Source organism: Lytechinus variegatus, chromosome 17, assembly GCF_018143015.1.
Source record: "Lytechinus variegatus isolate NC3 chromosome 17, Lvar_3.0, whole genome shotgun sequence".
NCBI classification, from domain to species: domain Eukaryota; kingdom Metazoa; phylum Echinodermata; class Echinoidea; order Temnopleuroida; family Toxopneustidae; genus Lytechinus; species Lytechinus variegatus.
The window spans coordinates 22,051,034-22,070,808 of NC_054756.1; the positions used below are offsets into that span (position 1 = coordinate 22,051,034).

At 35.9% G+C, this 19,775-nt stretch overlaps 1 protein-coding gene across 1 annotated transcript; it reads right to left on the bottom strand.

The window, feature by feature from the left end:
* Window positions 1–6,837: 6,837 nt before the first annotated feature.
* Window positions 6,838–12,192, bottom strand: LOC121430487. Its single transcript, XM_041627765.1, has 4 exons — window positions 11,909–12,192; window positions 11,350–11,625; window positions 10,862–10,915; window positions 6,838–10,017 (listed from the first exon to the last, which is right to left on the bottom strand). The coding sequence occupies exons 1-4, from the start codon at window positions 12,105–12,107 to the stop codon at window positions 9,449–9,451; spliced, it is 1,098 nt and encodes a 365-aa protein (XP_041483699.1). The 5' UTR covers window positions 12,108–12,192; the 3' UTR covers window positions 6,838–9,448.
* Window positions 12,193–19,775: the final 7,583 nt, after the last annotated feature.

A 19,775-nucleotide genomic window follows, 5' to 3' on the forward strand; every position in this document is an offset into this window, starting at 1 on the left:
TAGCTTTATCAGAATTAGAAAACATACCCTTTGCTGCTCGCTCTCCTTGCTTTGTTTCCTCAATAGTGTCAGTAGCATGTGCCGAGTTTTCATCACTGAAAACACAATCCACACTAAGAATTAGCATGCATATGGCAAGGACAGAATTGTGCATTTTGACTCTAATCTTTAAGAAAACTGTCCTTGTTTGTTACTTTGTTACACTTGCGAAACGAAAAGATAATTTCGTTCATATCACCACGACAGATATCATGATAGTTTTGTAGTAGGATTATTACTTTCAATTACTTCTTGGCAGACCCATGTTTATCTATGTTCAAGAGCATGTAATAGCTGTTTCCGTTGTTATTAATCATCTTTAGAGTAATCTATTCTGTTTCCGTGTCAAGGATGGTTGTAAAGATATAGATTTGTGAAAAATAATATCACACTTTCGAAAGGCAGGCGGGAAAGCTGTTATGATATGATATTATATATTATACTATCATGTCCGGAGACCCCAACCCTTCCCCGGGCCCTTCCCTAATGATGACTGTTAACCCTATATCTAGGCCGGGGGGGCCTCGGAGGCCCCCCCCCCTCAACAAATCGCGCGATATTTTCGTCGCGCGAAATTTTTTGACCGCGCTGCTCGCTGACTTTTTACTTTCAAGTCTTGCGCAACTTTTGAGACCAATTTTGCGTCACCCGGGTACGTGGTTCCGAAATTATGCAACATTATGTAAGTGCATGTCAGACCAAAAAATGCTCAAAAACGTGATTTTGTGTACAAAGTCAATGCAAAATGTGTTTTCAACCGAAATTCATAAATGCATGATTATTTTTAGGTTTGATGGTCTAAATGTATTTATTTTATGCTTTTTATGATCGCAGAAGAGTCCTCAACAAATTTCATTGAAAAAACAATGAAAAACAAAAGGTCAAAAAAACAAAGAAATACATAAGAAATTGCAAAAAACAATATAAAACATAAGAAAATTATTTGATATCACAATTTTTTAATGTACACTTGCTAAGAACACCACAGAAAGTTTCTATACCAAGAATTAGTATATTTGGAGCTTTATTTAGGGAGTTATAGGAAAAAGTATGATTTCGCATACTAATTGCGCATTAATTAGCATATTCACTTAATAGCAATTCGCATGAAATAAATAACTATAAAATCTTGTACATTATGTCCCAGGCAACCCGCGTGCCAATTTTCGGCGCGATCGCGCGGTCGACGGCCGAGATCTTGGGGGGGGGGCTGGGAAGCCCCCCCCCCCGGCCATATGAACTCCCAAAATACCCCGGCCTAGATAGGGTTAAAACGTAGGGCATGATACATTTCTCCTCTAATTCGGCGAAAACGTAAGAGGCGACGCCCCCCCCCATTTCCACACTTGCATGTGCACGATACATGTAAATTTTCACTTACTAGGGGATGCAGACGGGATACGGGATACCCATACATAAAATGACGTAATCGTTAGAAAAATATTCATACAAAGTCAGTGGTGCATATCTGAACATTTTTTTTATACGGGCATATAGAGGGATTACTACTGGATCTGTTCAGTCCCAAGGAAAAACAGTATTTTGTCAATACTGGATTTTACGGGAACTTAATTAGTTTTCCAAGAAACCCTTAGAGCACTGTGACTGCACCCAAGTTTGCATTTAGCCTGGGTTTGAGCCCCTGTATTGCGAAAATAAATGGTAAAAAAATCATTTTCATATTTTTAACGTTTGAATGATATTGGATGAACTACCCCATCACAAAGGTTTGGATGGTGTCATTATTAAGATTTTGGGGGCAATTTTTTTTTCTTCAAATCTAATTGTTTACACATGAGTCTAGGGGGAAATAGTTTAGTGGTGTGTGCCCTTAACATGCAATGTGCAGTAAACACGGATAGTTGGATGTTTTGCTGCTAGGAGGGGGAACTGATTAAAAGGAGGGGTGCAAACACTCGGCACTTATTTTTCTTAAAAATACTCAAACAAATATAAAAATGCTAGTTTTGCAATTGACTTTGTATGTAATTTTGGCACTTGCCTATATTGGGGTCTTAAATGCAGGACTAGCATGGTCGTAGTAATCAGAAATATACATGAAGCTCGTAGACCAAAACATAAATAGGCCAGCATCTAGTGTATTGTTAGTAATTCTCTTTCAACATCTTCCCAAGATAGGATTTGACGCAAGTTAAATGGAATAACATGACAAGCCAAAATTTGCAGTTTTTAATGGAATTTGATAGCAATGATCGTCTGGTTAATGTGATTCATTATCAAAGGCAAATCTTGTATCTATTGTACTTGGGTTTAGATCTATCATTAATAGTACAACGTCAGGCCCAGCCCCTAACATGTGTACAAGTAGGTCTAGATTTAGGCTATAATTTGTTAATGTTCGTCAAAATGGCAGATCCACTGAAATGGTGTTCCATATATGTCGACATTTTAGACAGTAAGACGGATACAAAATGGCCAAGATATCACCACATTTCTTAGCTGTCTTTTGAAAACATCTAAGTGATCCGCTTGGAATATTGCTTTGTAATGTTAGAATCATGCTTGCAGCACTGTTTGCATTACTGCGTTGAAATTTTTTGCAAGCCCCACCTGTCATGCGGCTTAGTACAGTGGTTTTCTACCCTTTCTCTGTTTTAACTACATGTATCTCTCTGGAAAACTTTAGTGCAGTTGATTCAAATTCACAATTCCTGCACTTGAATATGATTATAACTGCAGTTCCTCTTTTTTCCCCCTTTTTCTTCAGGAACCATCAACTCCATGGTTCAACACCAGGTCCAAAGCCAGGGCTAAATGTGTGTGCTGTTGGCAAGCTTCGTTGATGACCATGGTAAGCTTCTCTACGTCAACAATCCGATGGCCGACAGTGGAACCATTAGTGGTACAGAATCTTCTGGTGTCTTTGGCCTGAAAATCATCGTTGTGAAAGAGCGACTGACAGGCTTATCATTCTGGTGAAGTTAACATGCTCATCAAGGGCATTTGTGCGCTCCAAGTCCCCTCTTGCTAGACATGGTCTACACATTTCATCTTTAGAAAACTGTATTACCAAGCTACCCACTTCAGCCCCATGTTCCATATGGCCAGGTACAAAGAAGTTCTTTTACTTGTCAGATAGTTTCTTGGGGCCCATTGTGACTGTGTTTGGTATGATTGGGAAGATTTTCCCTTGTATTTATACACTTCTTAGTGTGCATCTCAAATGACCTCATAATCAACCCCCTTTCTTCCATCAATCAATCAGAAAAAAATCACAAATTATTTCAAGATTTTATATCATACTTTACAGACAACCATTTTTGTTTAATCCCAGAAGGGCAGCAGTTACAAACTTGCAGGAAGGGTGCACTGAGTACTGGTATGTCCTTCACCTAGTTAACAAATTGACAAGCGGTAAATAATATCCCCTTCTTGTACTACCTAGTAAACTATTACTATGGATCATGATGAATATCACCATTTATTTAGCTCTCATTCTCTATCATTTTGCTCACCCCCCCCCCTCCCTCTCTCTCTCTCTCTCTCTCCTTCTCCTCCTTCCTCAATTCCTCACCCCTTCTAACTAATTTTGTCTGCCTCCTGGAATACCCCGAATGTTATTACACTCGACACACTTATTTTTGTGTTTTTCTATTGTTTTAATCCTGAATTGAGCTGCAAATTTCAATTACTCATGACTTGAAAATGAATCAAGTACTATTGAAATATACGTACAACAATTCAAAGGCAAGGATCATCAATTAATTTCAATTCATGAGTTTGAATTGAGCAGAATGACTTTAAGTGCATTGTTTGAACTCTGTGTATTCTGTCTGTAGTATGCCCCTGAAGACTGAGAGGTTTATTCCCTGTTCACCAGAGGACGGGGTCTCTAAAAAATTAAAACAACGTTTACCCTTGTGTGCCAGCAAAAATCCAAATAATAATAATTGAAAAATAAGAAAATCCCAAATTTAGTGCGAATCGCACCGCCTGGAAGCCCAGAGGTGAGTCAGTAGCCCTCCTCTTGTCCTTGTTGATTCCCTCTCTAAATATCTTTCGATCCCATGTATCAGCCTCCCAAAGGAAAGTAGTGAGGCGCTTTAATACCAAACATCACTTCCTGGGTGATGATAAAATTTATTGAACATACATTTTGAAAAAAAAAATCAAAGACACCGTATGTACAGTACATATCATACTAATGATTCACACTCCCCTCCCCATCACTCCATCAACTCTGTGATGTAAGATATTCTATGTCGTATCTCCAAACTCGTCTCATCTAATTTCTGAGCATTTTGAGGATTCGTTGAATTATATCCCTTCCTTTTGTTCATAGTAAACTGTTTTATGAAAGTTTATGATATGAATAAAAAAATATCCCCTCTGCCCTCCATCTCCTTATCTCCCCCCCCCCCCCTCCCCACCCTTATCTCTCTCTCCCTCTCTCTTTCTTTCGCTTCATATCTCTATTTGTGTCAAATACACACCTGCCTTCAAGTACACACACGCACCCAAATACTTTAGTTTTACTTGTTTTGACTAAAAGACTTATCAAAAATCAATTGCATAAACTGGCAAAGTAAATAATTACAACATTTACAAAAAATTATAGTTTTTGTTTAAACCACATGGTCTATGTATTTATTTATTTTCCTTTTTTTACAAATCACCGACGCTAACAATGGTGGAATGAACACAAATTTAAAAAAAGATACAAACCAAACTCGAAACTCTACGTAGAGTTCACAATACGTAATTAACATGACTTATTTGCCGAAAACAAACCTCGACATATCATCGCTCCTCGTACTTTTGCCCCCCCCCCCCAAACACACCCTCACAAAAATAGTGTAGTGTTGGGGAATGAATAAATGGGTATTTAATTTGATGCATCAGAGTACACAACAAGTCAGGCAATCGTCTGTTAGAAGAGAAGGCAAAGAGAAATAACCCCATCCCAAACAAACAATCAAACAAATAATAACGAGCAAATAGTTAAAAAAATGCACCCTAGCAAAACTCACATTCGCATCCAAATTTATTCTTGCACCACATTTCACATATCATACATCTTCGCATTCAACATACGTGTTAACACACCTACACACCTCTACGCACCCTCCAGAAACACTGCCGACACTTAAACATACAAACTCTACGCCTACAACTTCTCCATTCTTCTATCAATATATTTTCCACTTCTTTTTCTAAGCATCTTTAAAACACTTGAAAACCTCCGTGTTCATAACAGTCCTACTTTTGATATCTTAAAATGTAATGTGAAGAAAATCATTCAACTTATAAATATCATGTTACGAAGACTGAAACTTTAGCTACTGTTTATTTGGCCTATTATGATGTCAAAGCAATATTTGTTCAACACATTAATCATTAGCAAGATGAAATTGCCATCCATGCACTTACATAAAAACTAAGAGTCAGTTTTATCAAATTCAAACCCTTATCGCCATGATAATTCAAGCTTGATTGATTTTTTAAATATTATTTTCAAGTGATTATTGCAATGGTTACGTCTCTTTAAATCTTAGGTGGTTTCGCATCACACTCACTGGTACAGCATCCTAAAATCCTCGTTTAAAATAGTATTTGACACACACATACACATTTGTACGCACACATACTTTTGACGAATTTTTACGTTTTACAACGCTCACATCAGTCACAAATACCGTGTTTACTTTTGATCGGCTTTTGGTTCAGAACCAAAAGCCGATGCAGAATCGGCTTTTGGTTTATCTTGCACTGCGTTTACACGCTGTTACAGCTCGCGGTTCAGAACCGCGAGCCGATGCAAAAGCCGATTATGTGTAAACACGGTTAATATTTCAAAGAATGCTGCGTCAAAGAACTTACACATGTGCACACTTGCGCGCTCCCATGCATCATTCACTTACTACTACTACTACTACTACTACTACTACTACTACTACTACTACTATTACTACTACTACTTCTACTGCCACTTAAAACTTCATTTACTACTACTACTACTACCATTACTACTACTTCCACTACTACTACTACTACTACTACTACTACTTCTACTGCTACTTAACACTACATCTACAACTACTACTATTTCAACTACTACTACTACTTCTTCTACTTCTACTACTTCTACTGCTACTTAACACTACATCTACTACTACTACTACTACTACTTCAACTACTACTACTACTGCTACTATTACTACTACTACTACTACTATAATGATGGTGATGTTTGATACGCTATTTTTCTGTTTACATTTTAACAAAACAAGTAATCAATCCCTATTTCTAAGCTACCTCATATATTTGTTAATTTGTAAAATCGCACAAGCACACGAAAAAACAAACAAAAGGAAAAAGAACAAAAGAAGAAAAAAATACGATAAAACTATTCTACAGTAATGGTTTTCCATTTTATCCCATTTTCTCTAATGGTACCGCATTTTGTGGTCGGCATGCAAAAAGGAACACGCAGCTATTTCTTGATTGACGTTCGGAATGGATTTACAAACAACAACCACATGGACCTGGCCACGGAGGACTATCTATTGTTGCTGGGGTTGCTGTGACAATGCTCAGCACCCCCAGTAACAATAGACTAATCCTCCGTTGATAGGTTCCTGAACAACAACTATGTTAACAAAAGGGTTGCATGGAATTGACCGAACTAAATATCTTTATTCGTAGTAAATTGTTTAGATCAGTACGTATGTAATTTTCAAAATAAGGAATTACAATGAAGAATTTGCAATTAAAGGAAAACGTGCGCAACCTATTTTATTTTGTGACGTGATTAAGGTCTTAAAGACTTTTGAGATGTTTACTCATCGTCGAATGTAAAACAGTTTGAATTCATAATTTGAGCTCTATCAAGGAGATATGTTTGAAAAATCAATTGGTGTTTATGTAATCATAACATCTCCGTCACTCTGTGAGTTCTCAACACCTACGTGACTAAACGTTTTTTATTTCAACATTACAATATTTTCTTTTCTTTTTGTTTTTAATTAAGCTCATTATGAACATTGGTACAGTCCGTCTTTTGCTGTGAATACTCTTTTTCAGAATTTGAATTCATTGTCGAAAAATATGTAACATTAAACAAAATAATTAGATTATTTTTTAGATTGATAGCATTTATTTGATTTATCGTTAAAAAAACACTACTTAACATACAAACATTACAAGGGAGGAAAAGGTAAAATAATACAGTATTGATAGAATTTGTACCATATTACAAAAAAGTACGCATGAATGAATGAGGATGCAACTGGAAAGACAAAGCCTTAAAGTGCTGCCGCCTTTACAAAACTAAATAAACCTTAATATCTCACATTTTTATTTCATTTATAAATATTTTTAGTACCTGCACAGAATGAATTCCTTCTAAAACTTTCAGAATATAGCGAGTAAAAAGTTGTAAGTAGTAGGTTTAAATTGTAAGATAAAATTGCATATTTACATGTATCATGCCTCAATTGCTATATAGGAACTGACTGTAGAAATGTAAATGGAAAGAAACCATTCAACATTATATACCCTTTGTACAATATCTTTGTGATTCTACATATACCTGGGCATATAGGTAATGTTTTGAAATATACAAAAGGTTTGCCTGTGATGTCAGAGAGTTCTTTGTATTTTTATTTACACTCCATAGAAAATGAAACTGCATACTTGTGATAACGATGATTCTACATGCTTTTATTCAGGAGAAAATTCATATAAGTCCATCGATTATATTCTATTCTTGAGTTCCACACACTGCATTTTTCCTTTTAATTTTCTCATGGAATGAAAGCGTTCCGCTTATGGATTTTCGAAAAGATGATAATCAATAACATATCAAAATTGATCGCCCCTTATTTTTGACGTAATCCGATTAATTTTTAACTACACATGAAAATACGGAAAATACAGTATATAAAAGAAACTTGATGTGTACCGGCAAATGTTTAGTGCCACATTCAACAGTAATCATTAAATCATGGCTTGATAACACAGATAGTAAAGCATACATTTTAGTGGCATTCAGCCTTCTTCTTAATGTATGATTCTAATTAAATAGATTGCGCATAGCATGAAATTGTTTCACTTTTAACGGGAAAAAATTATTTCGATGCAATTCGATTCATTTTGAATAAACACTTTTCTTCCATTTCACAAAATTTCTTGATTTTTCATTAACATAAACTCATACAAAAATAAGATTGTCATGAAGAACATAAATATTTTTAAGGTTATAAAAGAAGGCATGTGCCCTAAAGCAGGGCTTGTGGTGGGATACGCCTGTATACATAAATAAATACAGTAAACAATACAAATAAAATAATACTATAGCGGATGTTGTGTTGGAAGATCATCTTTCTGCGTTTAGGACTAAACATTTGACTATTTGAGAGGGTATGAAAATGATGTATGTTTGAAACACACTTAAACGATTCACGATATTTAATGGAATTTGGGAATGTGAACACCTCTATACTAAGAATAATCACAGACGGGAAGATTGCTGATGTTATCTAATTTCAACAATTTTATGGAATAAAATAACATTTTAGTATGGCTAATTGCATCTTGTCGTCTGAAGAAATATTACGTACAATTTTATTCCTAAGGGAACATATTTTATCTTTCAAGATGCCTTTGGTATGTGTTAGTCCAGACCAAATTACAATAAGAAATATGGCAAGATTAAATAGCAATATAATGTACGCAATACAGTTTTAGCAAGTTTTGCAACTTTGTTCTCAACTTAATTTATGTGATGTATCCATGCTAAATGACTATCAATGAAAACGCCTGTAAACCTAGTATTTTCAACTCTGTAAAAAAATGGTTGTTAAGTTTAATCTCTGAATTAATAAACTTGATATTCCATGTGGAGTTAAGAAAAATAATGAAATTGCATTTTTTAAAGATAATATAGTAAGCTTGATTGTTCAAAACACACATACACATACACATTTACAGACACTTGTTGGTTCAGCATTTACAGTTTCATTCAAGTGATACAGACTTTTATCAGAATAAACAATATTTGTAACAAAGATGTATTCATTCAAAAATTTGATTCAGGGTGGGAAAATACACACTGCGCCTGTTATCCCTTACATCCCATTATGAGATTAGGGAATGCTTCTAAAAAAAGGAGGTGGAAATTGAACCCAAATTTGTGTTCACTCTTAGGTTCTCGTTACCGATTACATGTAGTTGCCATACACGTGCATAGACCTCCCCGATCTGATTGAGCAAGCCAATATCCAAATTAGTATGTGGTTGTATAGTTATGTTTGCTCTTTGTTTGTGTAAAGTCCACATTTTGCGGGAATTACACGTATTGGTGTATTTGTTATATATAGGGGTACACCGATAGATGTGTTTCTGTTAATGCGTATTAAAGCAGTTACGAAACACACACACAAAAAAACTAACGGTTTAAATAATCATACGCAGGAGAGCTGATTACCCTCACATTTTTTGCCGGCACGAGATAGCCGTCTTCTCCATTACCATATGCTTGAGGGCTTATCATAGTCAATCCAGCGTTTGGTTTTGTGATGCCGTAATCATCGTCATCGAAGCCCGGTGGCACACTGACGTTACGTTCGAGAGTAGCATATTGCGGTACCTGATAAGTATTGTGATCCGCGCCGTGTCCATATGAGTATGGGTTGATGTCTTCGATTGGATGACGCAGTGCGTCTCCGAGGCGATCGCGCCTCGGAAGGGTAGGTGTAGAGGACGGCATCTCTGCATTGCGGCGAGGGTCACGCTCATCCTCGTTCGCCAAGGCACGATGGCGATCTATGGTGGGGTAAGGTGCTCTCCTCCTAAGGGTGATCCTTCTGCTGTATTCACTTATGATATTGGGCGGATGCCACTTCTGCAAGCGTCGATGAAAGAAGGCCACCGTGATTACCAAACCGCATATGATGAAAAAGAAGAAAACGAGAAGTGTCACAAGAGTGACGTAGCCCCTGGAAGAACCACCGGGTTCTGTGAAAGGGAAAACATGATATTTACTTCAGAGTCAAATATTAAAACCAATCATACTAGTGAAAGTGTTAATGTCATAGTATCATCAGATCGGGACTACTGCGGAAAAAACGGTTCCAGCTTCATGGGTTGCGAATTGTTCAAAACACCATTCCTGTACTAAGCTTTTGATTGTCTTCCCATTCCTGAAATCATAATCTATGAAATATCGATTTTCACTAAACAACGACACACATGGTTTTCTTCCTGAATTTTTCACCCTTATCTCATCACGAAAAAAATATGAAATCATAAAATGTAATTAATATATATATACAATTGGTGCAGCCACTCTTAAAATAAATGGAACGTGATAAATTACGATTTTATTTCTCTGCTTGGGAAAACAAGTAATGTCAATAATAACAAATGCAATATATGCATGATCCATGTCGCTTATTCATTTTTATGTCTGGTTTTGCTCTTCTTTATTTTATTTTTTGGTGATTATCTTGATGCATTTTTCAGGACTTCAGTATTACAAGTTATAAAAGACACAAGTAAAACATAAACTGACTTTAGATCACATAGTTGGTAAAGTAATATCAATTTTGGCCTGTGTCATTAAAATCGACTCAAGATCAAAATTCTGGCACAATGGACATTCTAAAAACACAAAACAGCACCTATTCCATGTTTTGTGTAAATAGTACCTGAATATTTAGTACAAAAGAAGGTGATGGTGCAATACGTTTTAAAGTAATGATTTCAATTTATCTTGAATTAAACTTAGATATTCAAACCTGTAATAAAATTGTAAGAAAAAAAGAAGAAGAAAAAGAAAACAACGAAGAAGCAAACTCACCATCAGTCGTTTTTTCACCGGTCAAGTTTGAAGTGTTCAGTGTTGAGAATTTTACTGCAAGACAAGAAGGAAATTATTCGTAACAAAATATGAATTTTACAAGAGGGGAAGTTTACAATGCATATACGCACCATGCTTATTTCATTTGTATAAGGGAAATGTGTGAAATATATATATGAATTTTAACATATACGTTTTGGGGATGATTGAAATGATGTGAGTGTAATCATTGATATTTTTCATAAATAAATAAAATACCAAACTAGTAAATGCAATATGAATGAAACATTGATTATCAATGTACCTAGCTGTGTTTTCATGACGTTGTATCTGCCATGCATGTCGCTCATGTGTACATGTACACATTTTATTGATATAATAAATATAACAAAATCACTATTTTTGGTCCTTGAAAGAGAACTAATGTACGTATTTCTGGTTTGTTTGTGGGTTTTAAGGAACTGAATGGGCAGTATTAAAAATCACACCTTGGTACACAACACTGAAGTTTATCCCACCACAAAATTGCTCGTCACCCTGCTGGCAGGGTAACCCGCATCTATAATCATCGACCTTTTCATCTAGGCCTGTATCATTGCAGGAACAGGAACATCTAGATCCTTTATAGACGAAGGCCAGAAGGTACCCGATTTCTCCGCATCTGGATGAGCACGATTTGGGCGTGGTCCCACTGTTTTCTGGATAGCTAATGTTGTACTCCATGTTCAAGCATCCAGTTTCATAGCAACCAAGGTAATCAATATCTAATAAAATGTGGGAAAATGGGAGATTTAAAAAAATCATATAGTTCTCTTGCATTATTGCATGCGGAAACACAAAGAAGACTGAATAAGAAAAAAAAGTTAGATATAAATTGTTCCACAATTACTTACAAATCAGTGGGCATTAAAAAAAGAATAATAATATCAATGAAAATGTACTACTTGGGCGTGCATTTCTTCTCCTTCTTCGTTTAAATCATTAGGCCTACTTGTAACAACAACATCACACAGAAAATAGGTTTAAAAAATGATAGCGATCACTTACCCTTCACTTGTTTGTTTTGTCTATCTCCTGTACAGTTGGAGACTGCGAAACCTTGACCCAATAGAGAGACTTGCACAAACATGCATGATAAGTGAAGTAAGTTTAGTGTTCCAATCATTTTGACATGGAATACAATCACCATAATGTACTGGGAAAGTTGTCTCCAGCTGAAAATTTTAAGTTTGAAAGATGGGCTCATGTCGTTCAAGTGGTCTCGCTGAACGCAGACAGTGGCGTTGAATTTTTCTCGTTCATCATATTCTTATTACTCTCTATGAACCATTTATGGCTATATATCACGATATGTTTCGGTTCGAAAGTTGCAATTACCCTCCTTCAAATAATTTAGAACAATGATACATCTTATGCGACTGAAAGAAAATCAAAGTCAAGTGGGAATTTCCGCTAAACGACAAATACAAATCAAAACAAATTTTCATTTAGACAAAATATAAATGGTAAAACGCGATTATACGCATCAAAAGATTTTCCTGAAATAGAATTATGTCAGAATAGAAATATGTCCTGAAATAGAATTATGTCAGAACGAGAGTAGTTCCATCGATTGACAATACTTATAAAAAAAAACAGTGGTGTCGGTTATATGATTATATTGCTGTTATTATATATCGTCCCATATCTCCCTTACAAATTACCATTCACCTCTGCCACAAAGAATACACATTAACATTATTTTGTAACCTCTCTCTCCCTCTTTTTCTTTATTGCATACATTCTGAAGCAGAACCCATATTTCATTTCTCAATTAGATATAACGGAAACTGAGATTCAACTGACCAAATGATGGTTATTCTTTAAGGGAATCTGGGTTTTTTAAGTAAAGTTTGAAAATGTCAACCCCACTGAAGTCAATACAGTGTCCTACAGTGTGCTCACAGTGTGAAACACACTGTGATGTCCCCTTCACACTGTGAAAGTTCAGCATAACAAAGTGAATAGCATTTTCGCGCAGACGACCAAGTGAACACGTTAATGTAAACAGTCACACTGTCGAGGTGTCCACAGTGTGAAAGTATCTCCACACTGTTGAAATTGACCATTTGAACAAACAAAAAGTGTTCATATTATTTTCATAAGTCCACTTTGTGAACACAGTGTGACACTGTGTTCTTTCCAGTAGGGATGATGATAGTATAAATTTGTATTATATTGATTTAATCCTCATCTTATATTTATGAGTATAACAATATGATCAGCTTTACAGTGAAGTTATTATTTTTATTCAACATTTACAAATTAATGATCGTGTGAAAAGTGAGTCTAACGTACGCTCTTATAGCTTTATGATTCGTCGTACTGAGTATAACACTGGTGAATTGCTTTTGCACCTCATTCTTTGATACGTATACATACATACATCTATATATATATATATATATATAATATATATATATATATATATATATATATATATATATATATATATATATATATATATATATATATATATATATATATATATATATATATAATGATAATAATAATAATGATAATAGCCACTTCAGTTAAGAAACTGCTGCTCTACCTGCATAACAATATATGTTATATATATATATATATATATATATTTCTTTTTTTTCAAACACGCTAACACGCTAGAATTCACAATATACATGTACATGGATTCCTGGGCCCGGTCTTATAAAGAGTTCCGATTGATCTGATCAATCACATCCACAGACAGACAGAAACCCCAACATCTATCATTCATGTACGTTCAAAATATTAATAATAATAATCCGCTTTTATTTAGCGCTTAATCCATCGGAACGACGTGTCTAAGCGCTTTACAGATATATTAATACATACATTGTTTTCTTTAAAATTCAGCGTGCTTCTCTTTGCTTACAAAGGACAGTGTACAAATTTCCTAGAAAATATATGACATTGATGGATTTCCAACATAGTTGAGGTTGATCGGATCAATTGTAAATCTTTGTCAGACGGGGCTTTGTTTACTCTGTACGTATCCATGCAACAAACAGCAGTACTCTTGATCATAACCGAATTGAGATACTCTAATGTGAAAATAGGTCACTGTGATAAGTAAGGACACAGAACAGTCACAAGTGGTTCATGTGAGTTTATTTGATATTACATCCAAGAGTAGTTAACTGTTACCCCATTAGCAGTTAGGAAAAGCAATAATTATCACAAATTGTTAATGTATTTCTAATATCAATGTATTGGTGTATTTGTACCATTCATGTATCTCCATCGTCGTGCTATCTAGGTGTTTTACTTTAACTACGCTCTTAATACTTAATAAAATTTGTCTTCAGTTATCGTACTAAGTCAAAATCATCCGACTTTGCGTATCACTATTGCATTTCATTATTAGGCCTGTTGTGACGTAGAGCATATACAATAATTACATGCTTCGTTTCTATTTGATATAAAAAGTAATGTACAAGGGACTTGTGGTTACCATGCACAGAAAAGGCGTCGTCTTTAGAGGCAAGTGTTGTATTCGTGTTTGAATGTAGTATTCATGATTAAACATAAGGTTAAAGGGCTGTAAAAATTATTATAAACCTCTCGTTAAGAATGTCGAATAATCCGTTCCTCTGATTTTTCAAAGTTGAGGTCATTTAAACGACTATGCCTGCAAAACAACAAACAAAGGTGGTAACTAAGGGCAACGGGCATAATTAACAAGATTTCTGCCCGTTGTCCCCTGACCCGCCCTTAACGACGGGCATAGCAAAAAATGGCTGAGATCCCCATTTGATTGCATGCAAAATGTTGCTTTTTGCGGTGATTGTGGATACAATAAATACCCGCGCAATTTGATCGATAGTTACCCTGTTTACACTTAATTGGTTTTTGGTTCATAACCAAAAGCCGATGCAGAATCGGCTTTGGTTTATCTTGCACAGCGTTTACACGCTGTAACAGCTCACGGTTCAGAACCGCTAGCCGATGCAAAAGCCGATTAGGTGTAAACACGGTGGTCCGTATTCTGATAGCGTGATTTAACTTAACCCTAGTCTAAGTGTGGTAATAAACTGCAATATTTAAACCTAGGTTTAAGTTTCGTATTCCGATAGCAAGATCTAAGTTAACCCTGGTCTAAGTGTGGTAATAAATCCTCAAAAAGTTAAACTCGCGCAGGGGGTAGTTTAAGCCTGGTTTAAATCAAACAAATCATGACCAACATTTTTTTTAGAATGTATGCCTATATTGCATTTCAAGCTACTTCCTCAGTTTTTAACCAATTCTCATGAAATTTGGAACACATATTGGTCTCAAGGTAAGGAGGTGTAAGAATTTTTTTTCGTTTTTCGGAAATTGTGTGGGCCATGGTAACAGTATATTATGGCCAAAAATTTTGTCGTCTAAAATAATTCATCAGTTTTCTACTAATTCTCAAGAAGGTTGGCTCACACATTGGTTTTGAGGTAAAGATGTGCAAGACACATATTTGCATGTGTCGGAAATTGTGTTGCCATGGTAATGGTATTTAACCGATTCTCATGAAATTTGGAACAGACATTAGTCATAATGTGAAGATAGATTCAAAACATATTTTATGCCTAAAGTATAAAAAAAAATCGCGTTGCCATGGTAACAATATATAAAATAACGAAAATTAGGTGAAAAACTTGTGGTTTTAACTACTTTATAATTTTTAAACCACTTCTCATATTTGGCATAGACATAAGTCTTGAGGCGAAGATTTGTGAGACACACTTTTGCATTTGCTGGAAATTTTGTTGACATGGTAATGGTATATTATGACAAAAAATAGGTAAAAATCTTGCAATTCCTACTCAGTTTTAACCAATTCTCATGAAAAGTGGCACAAACGTTATTCTTGATGTGAAGAAGTGCAAAAAATAATTTATTGCCTTTAAAAAATAATCATGTTGCCATGGTGACAAATCAAATATCAGAAATTAGATAAAAAATCTTGTGATTTGAACTACTTTATCAGTTTCCAACTGGTCAATTCTCTCTAAAGACTAGCCTACATCTACTATCTTTTTATTTAGAATCTAAATTGAGAATCTACAAATCTCTAGATCCAGACCTATTACATGTAGACCTAAATTGATATATTAAGTCTAGTTCTATATCTAGATAGGGTCTAACTTTTACATTTTTTAGTCTCAGTTATTGATCTAGGCCAGCATTAGAGATTCTGGATCAAACAGTAGACTAGATCAGTCAGTCCTAACGTACGGTTAGGGCTACCGGCTAGGCTAGAAAAGGAATCGTAAATTAATAGATAGCACATATTAACGTTAGGCCTAGATTTAAATTCTTAAATAAATCTAGCCCAGGCCTAGTATATACTGAGCTGTTGATCTAGGTTCAGGCATGTTTTCTAGTCCTGGACCTGAGAACCTAAACAAGTCCCCAAAAATGTTTAAATGAAATTTAAAAAAAACTCTTCAAAGAAACAGATGAGATATGGATTATGGACCTTTTTTTTATATACTGTCACATCACATTGCCTTAGTGAGAGAGGCCAACGTAGACTGTCATGACTCGTCATAGTTTAGCAGAACAACTAATACAGAGACCGAAGCTTTTTTTCTAAGACAAATCAGATCTGTTCTACTAGACCTAGATCTATATCTATCCTTGTTCCAAGGCTAAGCCAGCCTAAGTTCTGAATGTTGTTCTAGGCCTAGATCTAGACCAATACTAACATGTTGCTTCAGTCTGGGTTACTCCACTAGACTACGTTTTGCTTCAGGAAAGTAAAAAAAGACATTGTTCAATTCTCCTCCAAACAGAGGGGTTCTAGCTGTAGATCTTGGGCCTAGGCTAGATCATCTAACATTAGGCCTAATGTTAGACCCAAGACTAGTCTCAAAAGTTTCAAAAATTTTCCCATGCTTAAAGTTAGAATAAAGATGTCGACCACTTATGTTATTGTTTTAGATCTACATGTAAGACTAGAGTCTAGAGTGGATGGGGCCTGAGGGGAATCTATTCAATTTAGGTTTTGACAAACATGAACAGCAATAAATGGGACAAAAACTGTGTAGGTCACTCGGTTTGGGATTAAAATGTTTTAGTATTTAACAAAAATAGAAATAATCTGAATGAAAATTTCTTACCATATATATGGGTGATGAATGCTTTTCTTTCACTGCAATAGGTGTCATTAGTTTCCATAAAAAATCATTTTGTTTTAGAAAAAAACAACTTTAGTGACATTTTTTCAACTTTGTTGCAGTCGTCCCTGCACAAGCTGCAGCAGTAATTTAACAAAAAGGTGCTAGTCTTGGTTAAAAGAGGGTTATTATTTCCAAAAAGAATTTTAAACCCTGGTTTAACCCAGGTTTAGATTAACCTGGCTATCAGAATTCCAAAATAATTAAACTACACTTACACCAGAGGTGAGGTTTAGAGGAGGCTTAGTTAAACCAGGGTTAACTTTAGACTAGGGTTAGATTAAACCTGCTATCAGAATACGGGCCGGTAAGTTTTAGACAATACGCGCATTTACGCGCTTATGGTACAAGTGCGCACAACGGATATGACATACCGATGGAACGATGCCGATCTTTGACTTTTGCTTGTTACTTTTTGCAAAAATATATGGCATTAGTGAAAAGAAGACCAATTTATTAAGGACACAACGGATGTATAAATCATCAAGACTTGTTGCAGTCGTTCAATCAAATGCATGCTCGCAAAAGGTGAGTCGGGTGAAAATATAAGACGGTCACTGCACTTTCTAGATTATACAGTGCGTATCAAAAAAAGTTTGCACTTTGAAAACACCCTGGGAATTAAAAAGTATACAACATGTTGGTATTTTTTCACATATAATCTTGGGTTTGGGTCTCATCTGTTCAATGAAAGTAAACGTTTTGACAAAATATTACACTTGAGTGAGCGCTGTCCATTTTTTGTAAAGCTTGCAGAAATCCTCGTTTTCACGCTGTGTCAAGGGGAAAGGGCGAAATCAAACTTACCCTGCAGAACATTTCCCTTGCACTTTTAGTCAATAGAAATGAAACGGATAGATTCAAGCATTTTTTGCCAACCAAATTGAAATTTCAACAGTTAGTAAGCACAACCTTCACTCTTTTGTGCCAGCTGGATCTCAGGACATAACTGAATCTGAACAAAAGTTTATATCAGACATATCCAGCATTTTTGACTAAGTTTTTATCATTTAAAGTGGGTTTACATTTTATTTTTCATTTAATACTTGTTTTTCCACACACTTTCCCAAGCTTGACAATGATTAACAAAATGAAAATTAAGCCTAAGCCATTTCATGTAAATCACAGCTCAGTGTAAAGCAAATATCGTCACGATGGCTTCGGTGTGTGGGGGAGTGGGGTGGGGGCAATGCACTCTTCAAAGTGTCATTTGGGCAAGGAAACAAGGTAAAAGATATCTTCAAATCAGTTTTACCAGCTAAACTCCATGTGTTCTTAATGATTAAGCTCTACTTTTATTCGCATAAATATTTCAAAGCTCTGCGCAAATCGTTTTCACTAACTCTTTTCAAAAGTAAGTGGTGATCACTCAAGCGGAAATGTTTTTCGACAGTTATATCGTTATTTGCTTAAATGGATCTATACCAATGTTAAAATGTGGAAAATCTTCAGTATATTACAAATGTATAACTTTGCAGGATTTTTTCTGAGTATAAACTTCATACACACCGTATAATGTTACGCGTTAGGTAATGTTGTCGTTATAATGATCTCTTTACTACATGTAGCTTATAAGTTAAGAGTAAAACCTAGTCTGGATCTACATCTAACTAGACCTAGGCATAATTTTCCGATCTAAGTTCGTTAGATCTAGATTCTAGAGGTAGACCCTAATGGATATTTAACTCTAGACTGTTAACGTTGGACTACATGTAGATCTATTCATACCGGTTTGGTTCCTAAAAAAATCTAACGTTATGCCTATTACCAGGGCAGTAGGTGGACTACTTTATATTCGACTTCGAGACCTAACGTCAGGGGCCGGGCTAAAGCTAAGTTACGCCTAAGGCCAAGGCATAACGTTAGCCTGGGGCCTACGGCTTTTAAGCCTTACTTGTTTAAGGTCTAGACCTAGATCTAGACTAGGCCCTAGATCTAACGTTAATTCGGTTCATAAAATATATATGGACTACTTTCGTATTCGAGACACGAGACACGGCAAGTTTTGAAGAATAATCATTGCCCCTCGGAGGGGGTGGCTGCTAAACGGTTAGAACGCCCTGGGAAAGGAATTCTCAAAGAATAGTACAGTCCATGAGGAGACGGAGGAGTTACACCCGGGCGGTTGGGGGTAATGTACCCATTTTCCTCTTCCATGATATCTTCCTCATCCTTGGACACTGGCTTGATAGGTTTTACATTAGACGTGTAAGTGTACTCATGGAACTCGTCCGGAGTACTGGCACGTGTGAAGGATGATTTTGTAGTTGGCTTCGGAGGCGGTCTAGGGCGTTCTACAGGTCCGGCTTCGGCGTAATGGTGGCTTTCTAGCTGATCCCCCGAGTGGTCGTGCATTGCCGGAGTTTTGGCACTGTCAGCATCAAGGACACCAAGGCAGCTGGGAGTGGAAAGTCTGTTTAGCCCTGGATTCTGATCACGTTTGTGTGACTTTCCGCTACGGCCTTTGCTGGATAAGATCCGTCGCCGAAGAGGAACCGCTGTAACGTCTCCACGAACACTACCCAGTCGCTTACGAATCAGAATGGCGCCAATGATTAACAGGATAAATATGCAGACTGTAGAACTAGTGATCAGGATGACATACAGTCTAGATATCCCTGGCCCTTTCAAGGACAAAACACAAAACGGAAAGGAATAAAGTTCTATGAAATCTTTCTCTGGAAAACTTAAAAAATATGTTTATTTTCACTGTAAAG

Bases quoted from the DNA above. Each gene is read 5' to 3' on its own strand.
- LOC121430487 (XM_041627765.1), bottom strand. From the start codon at position 12,107: ATGAGCCCATCTTTCAAACTTAAAATTTTCAGCTGGAGACAACTTTCC. The intron at 11,626-11,908 runs GTAAGTGATCGC...ACATTTTATTAG, and splicing joins ACAAAACAAACAAGTGAAGG to ATATTGATTACCTTGGTTGC. The intron at 10,018-10,861 runs GTGAGTTTGCTT...TCCCTTTCACAG, and splicing joins CGGTGAAAAAACGACTGATG to AACCCGGTGGTTCTTCCAGG.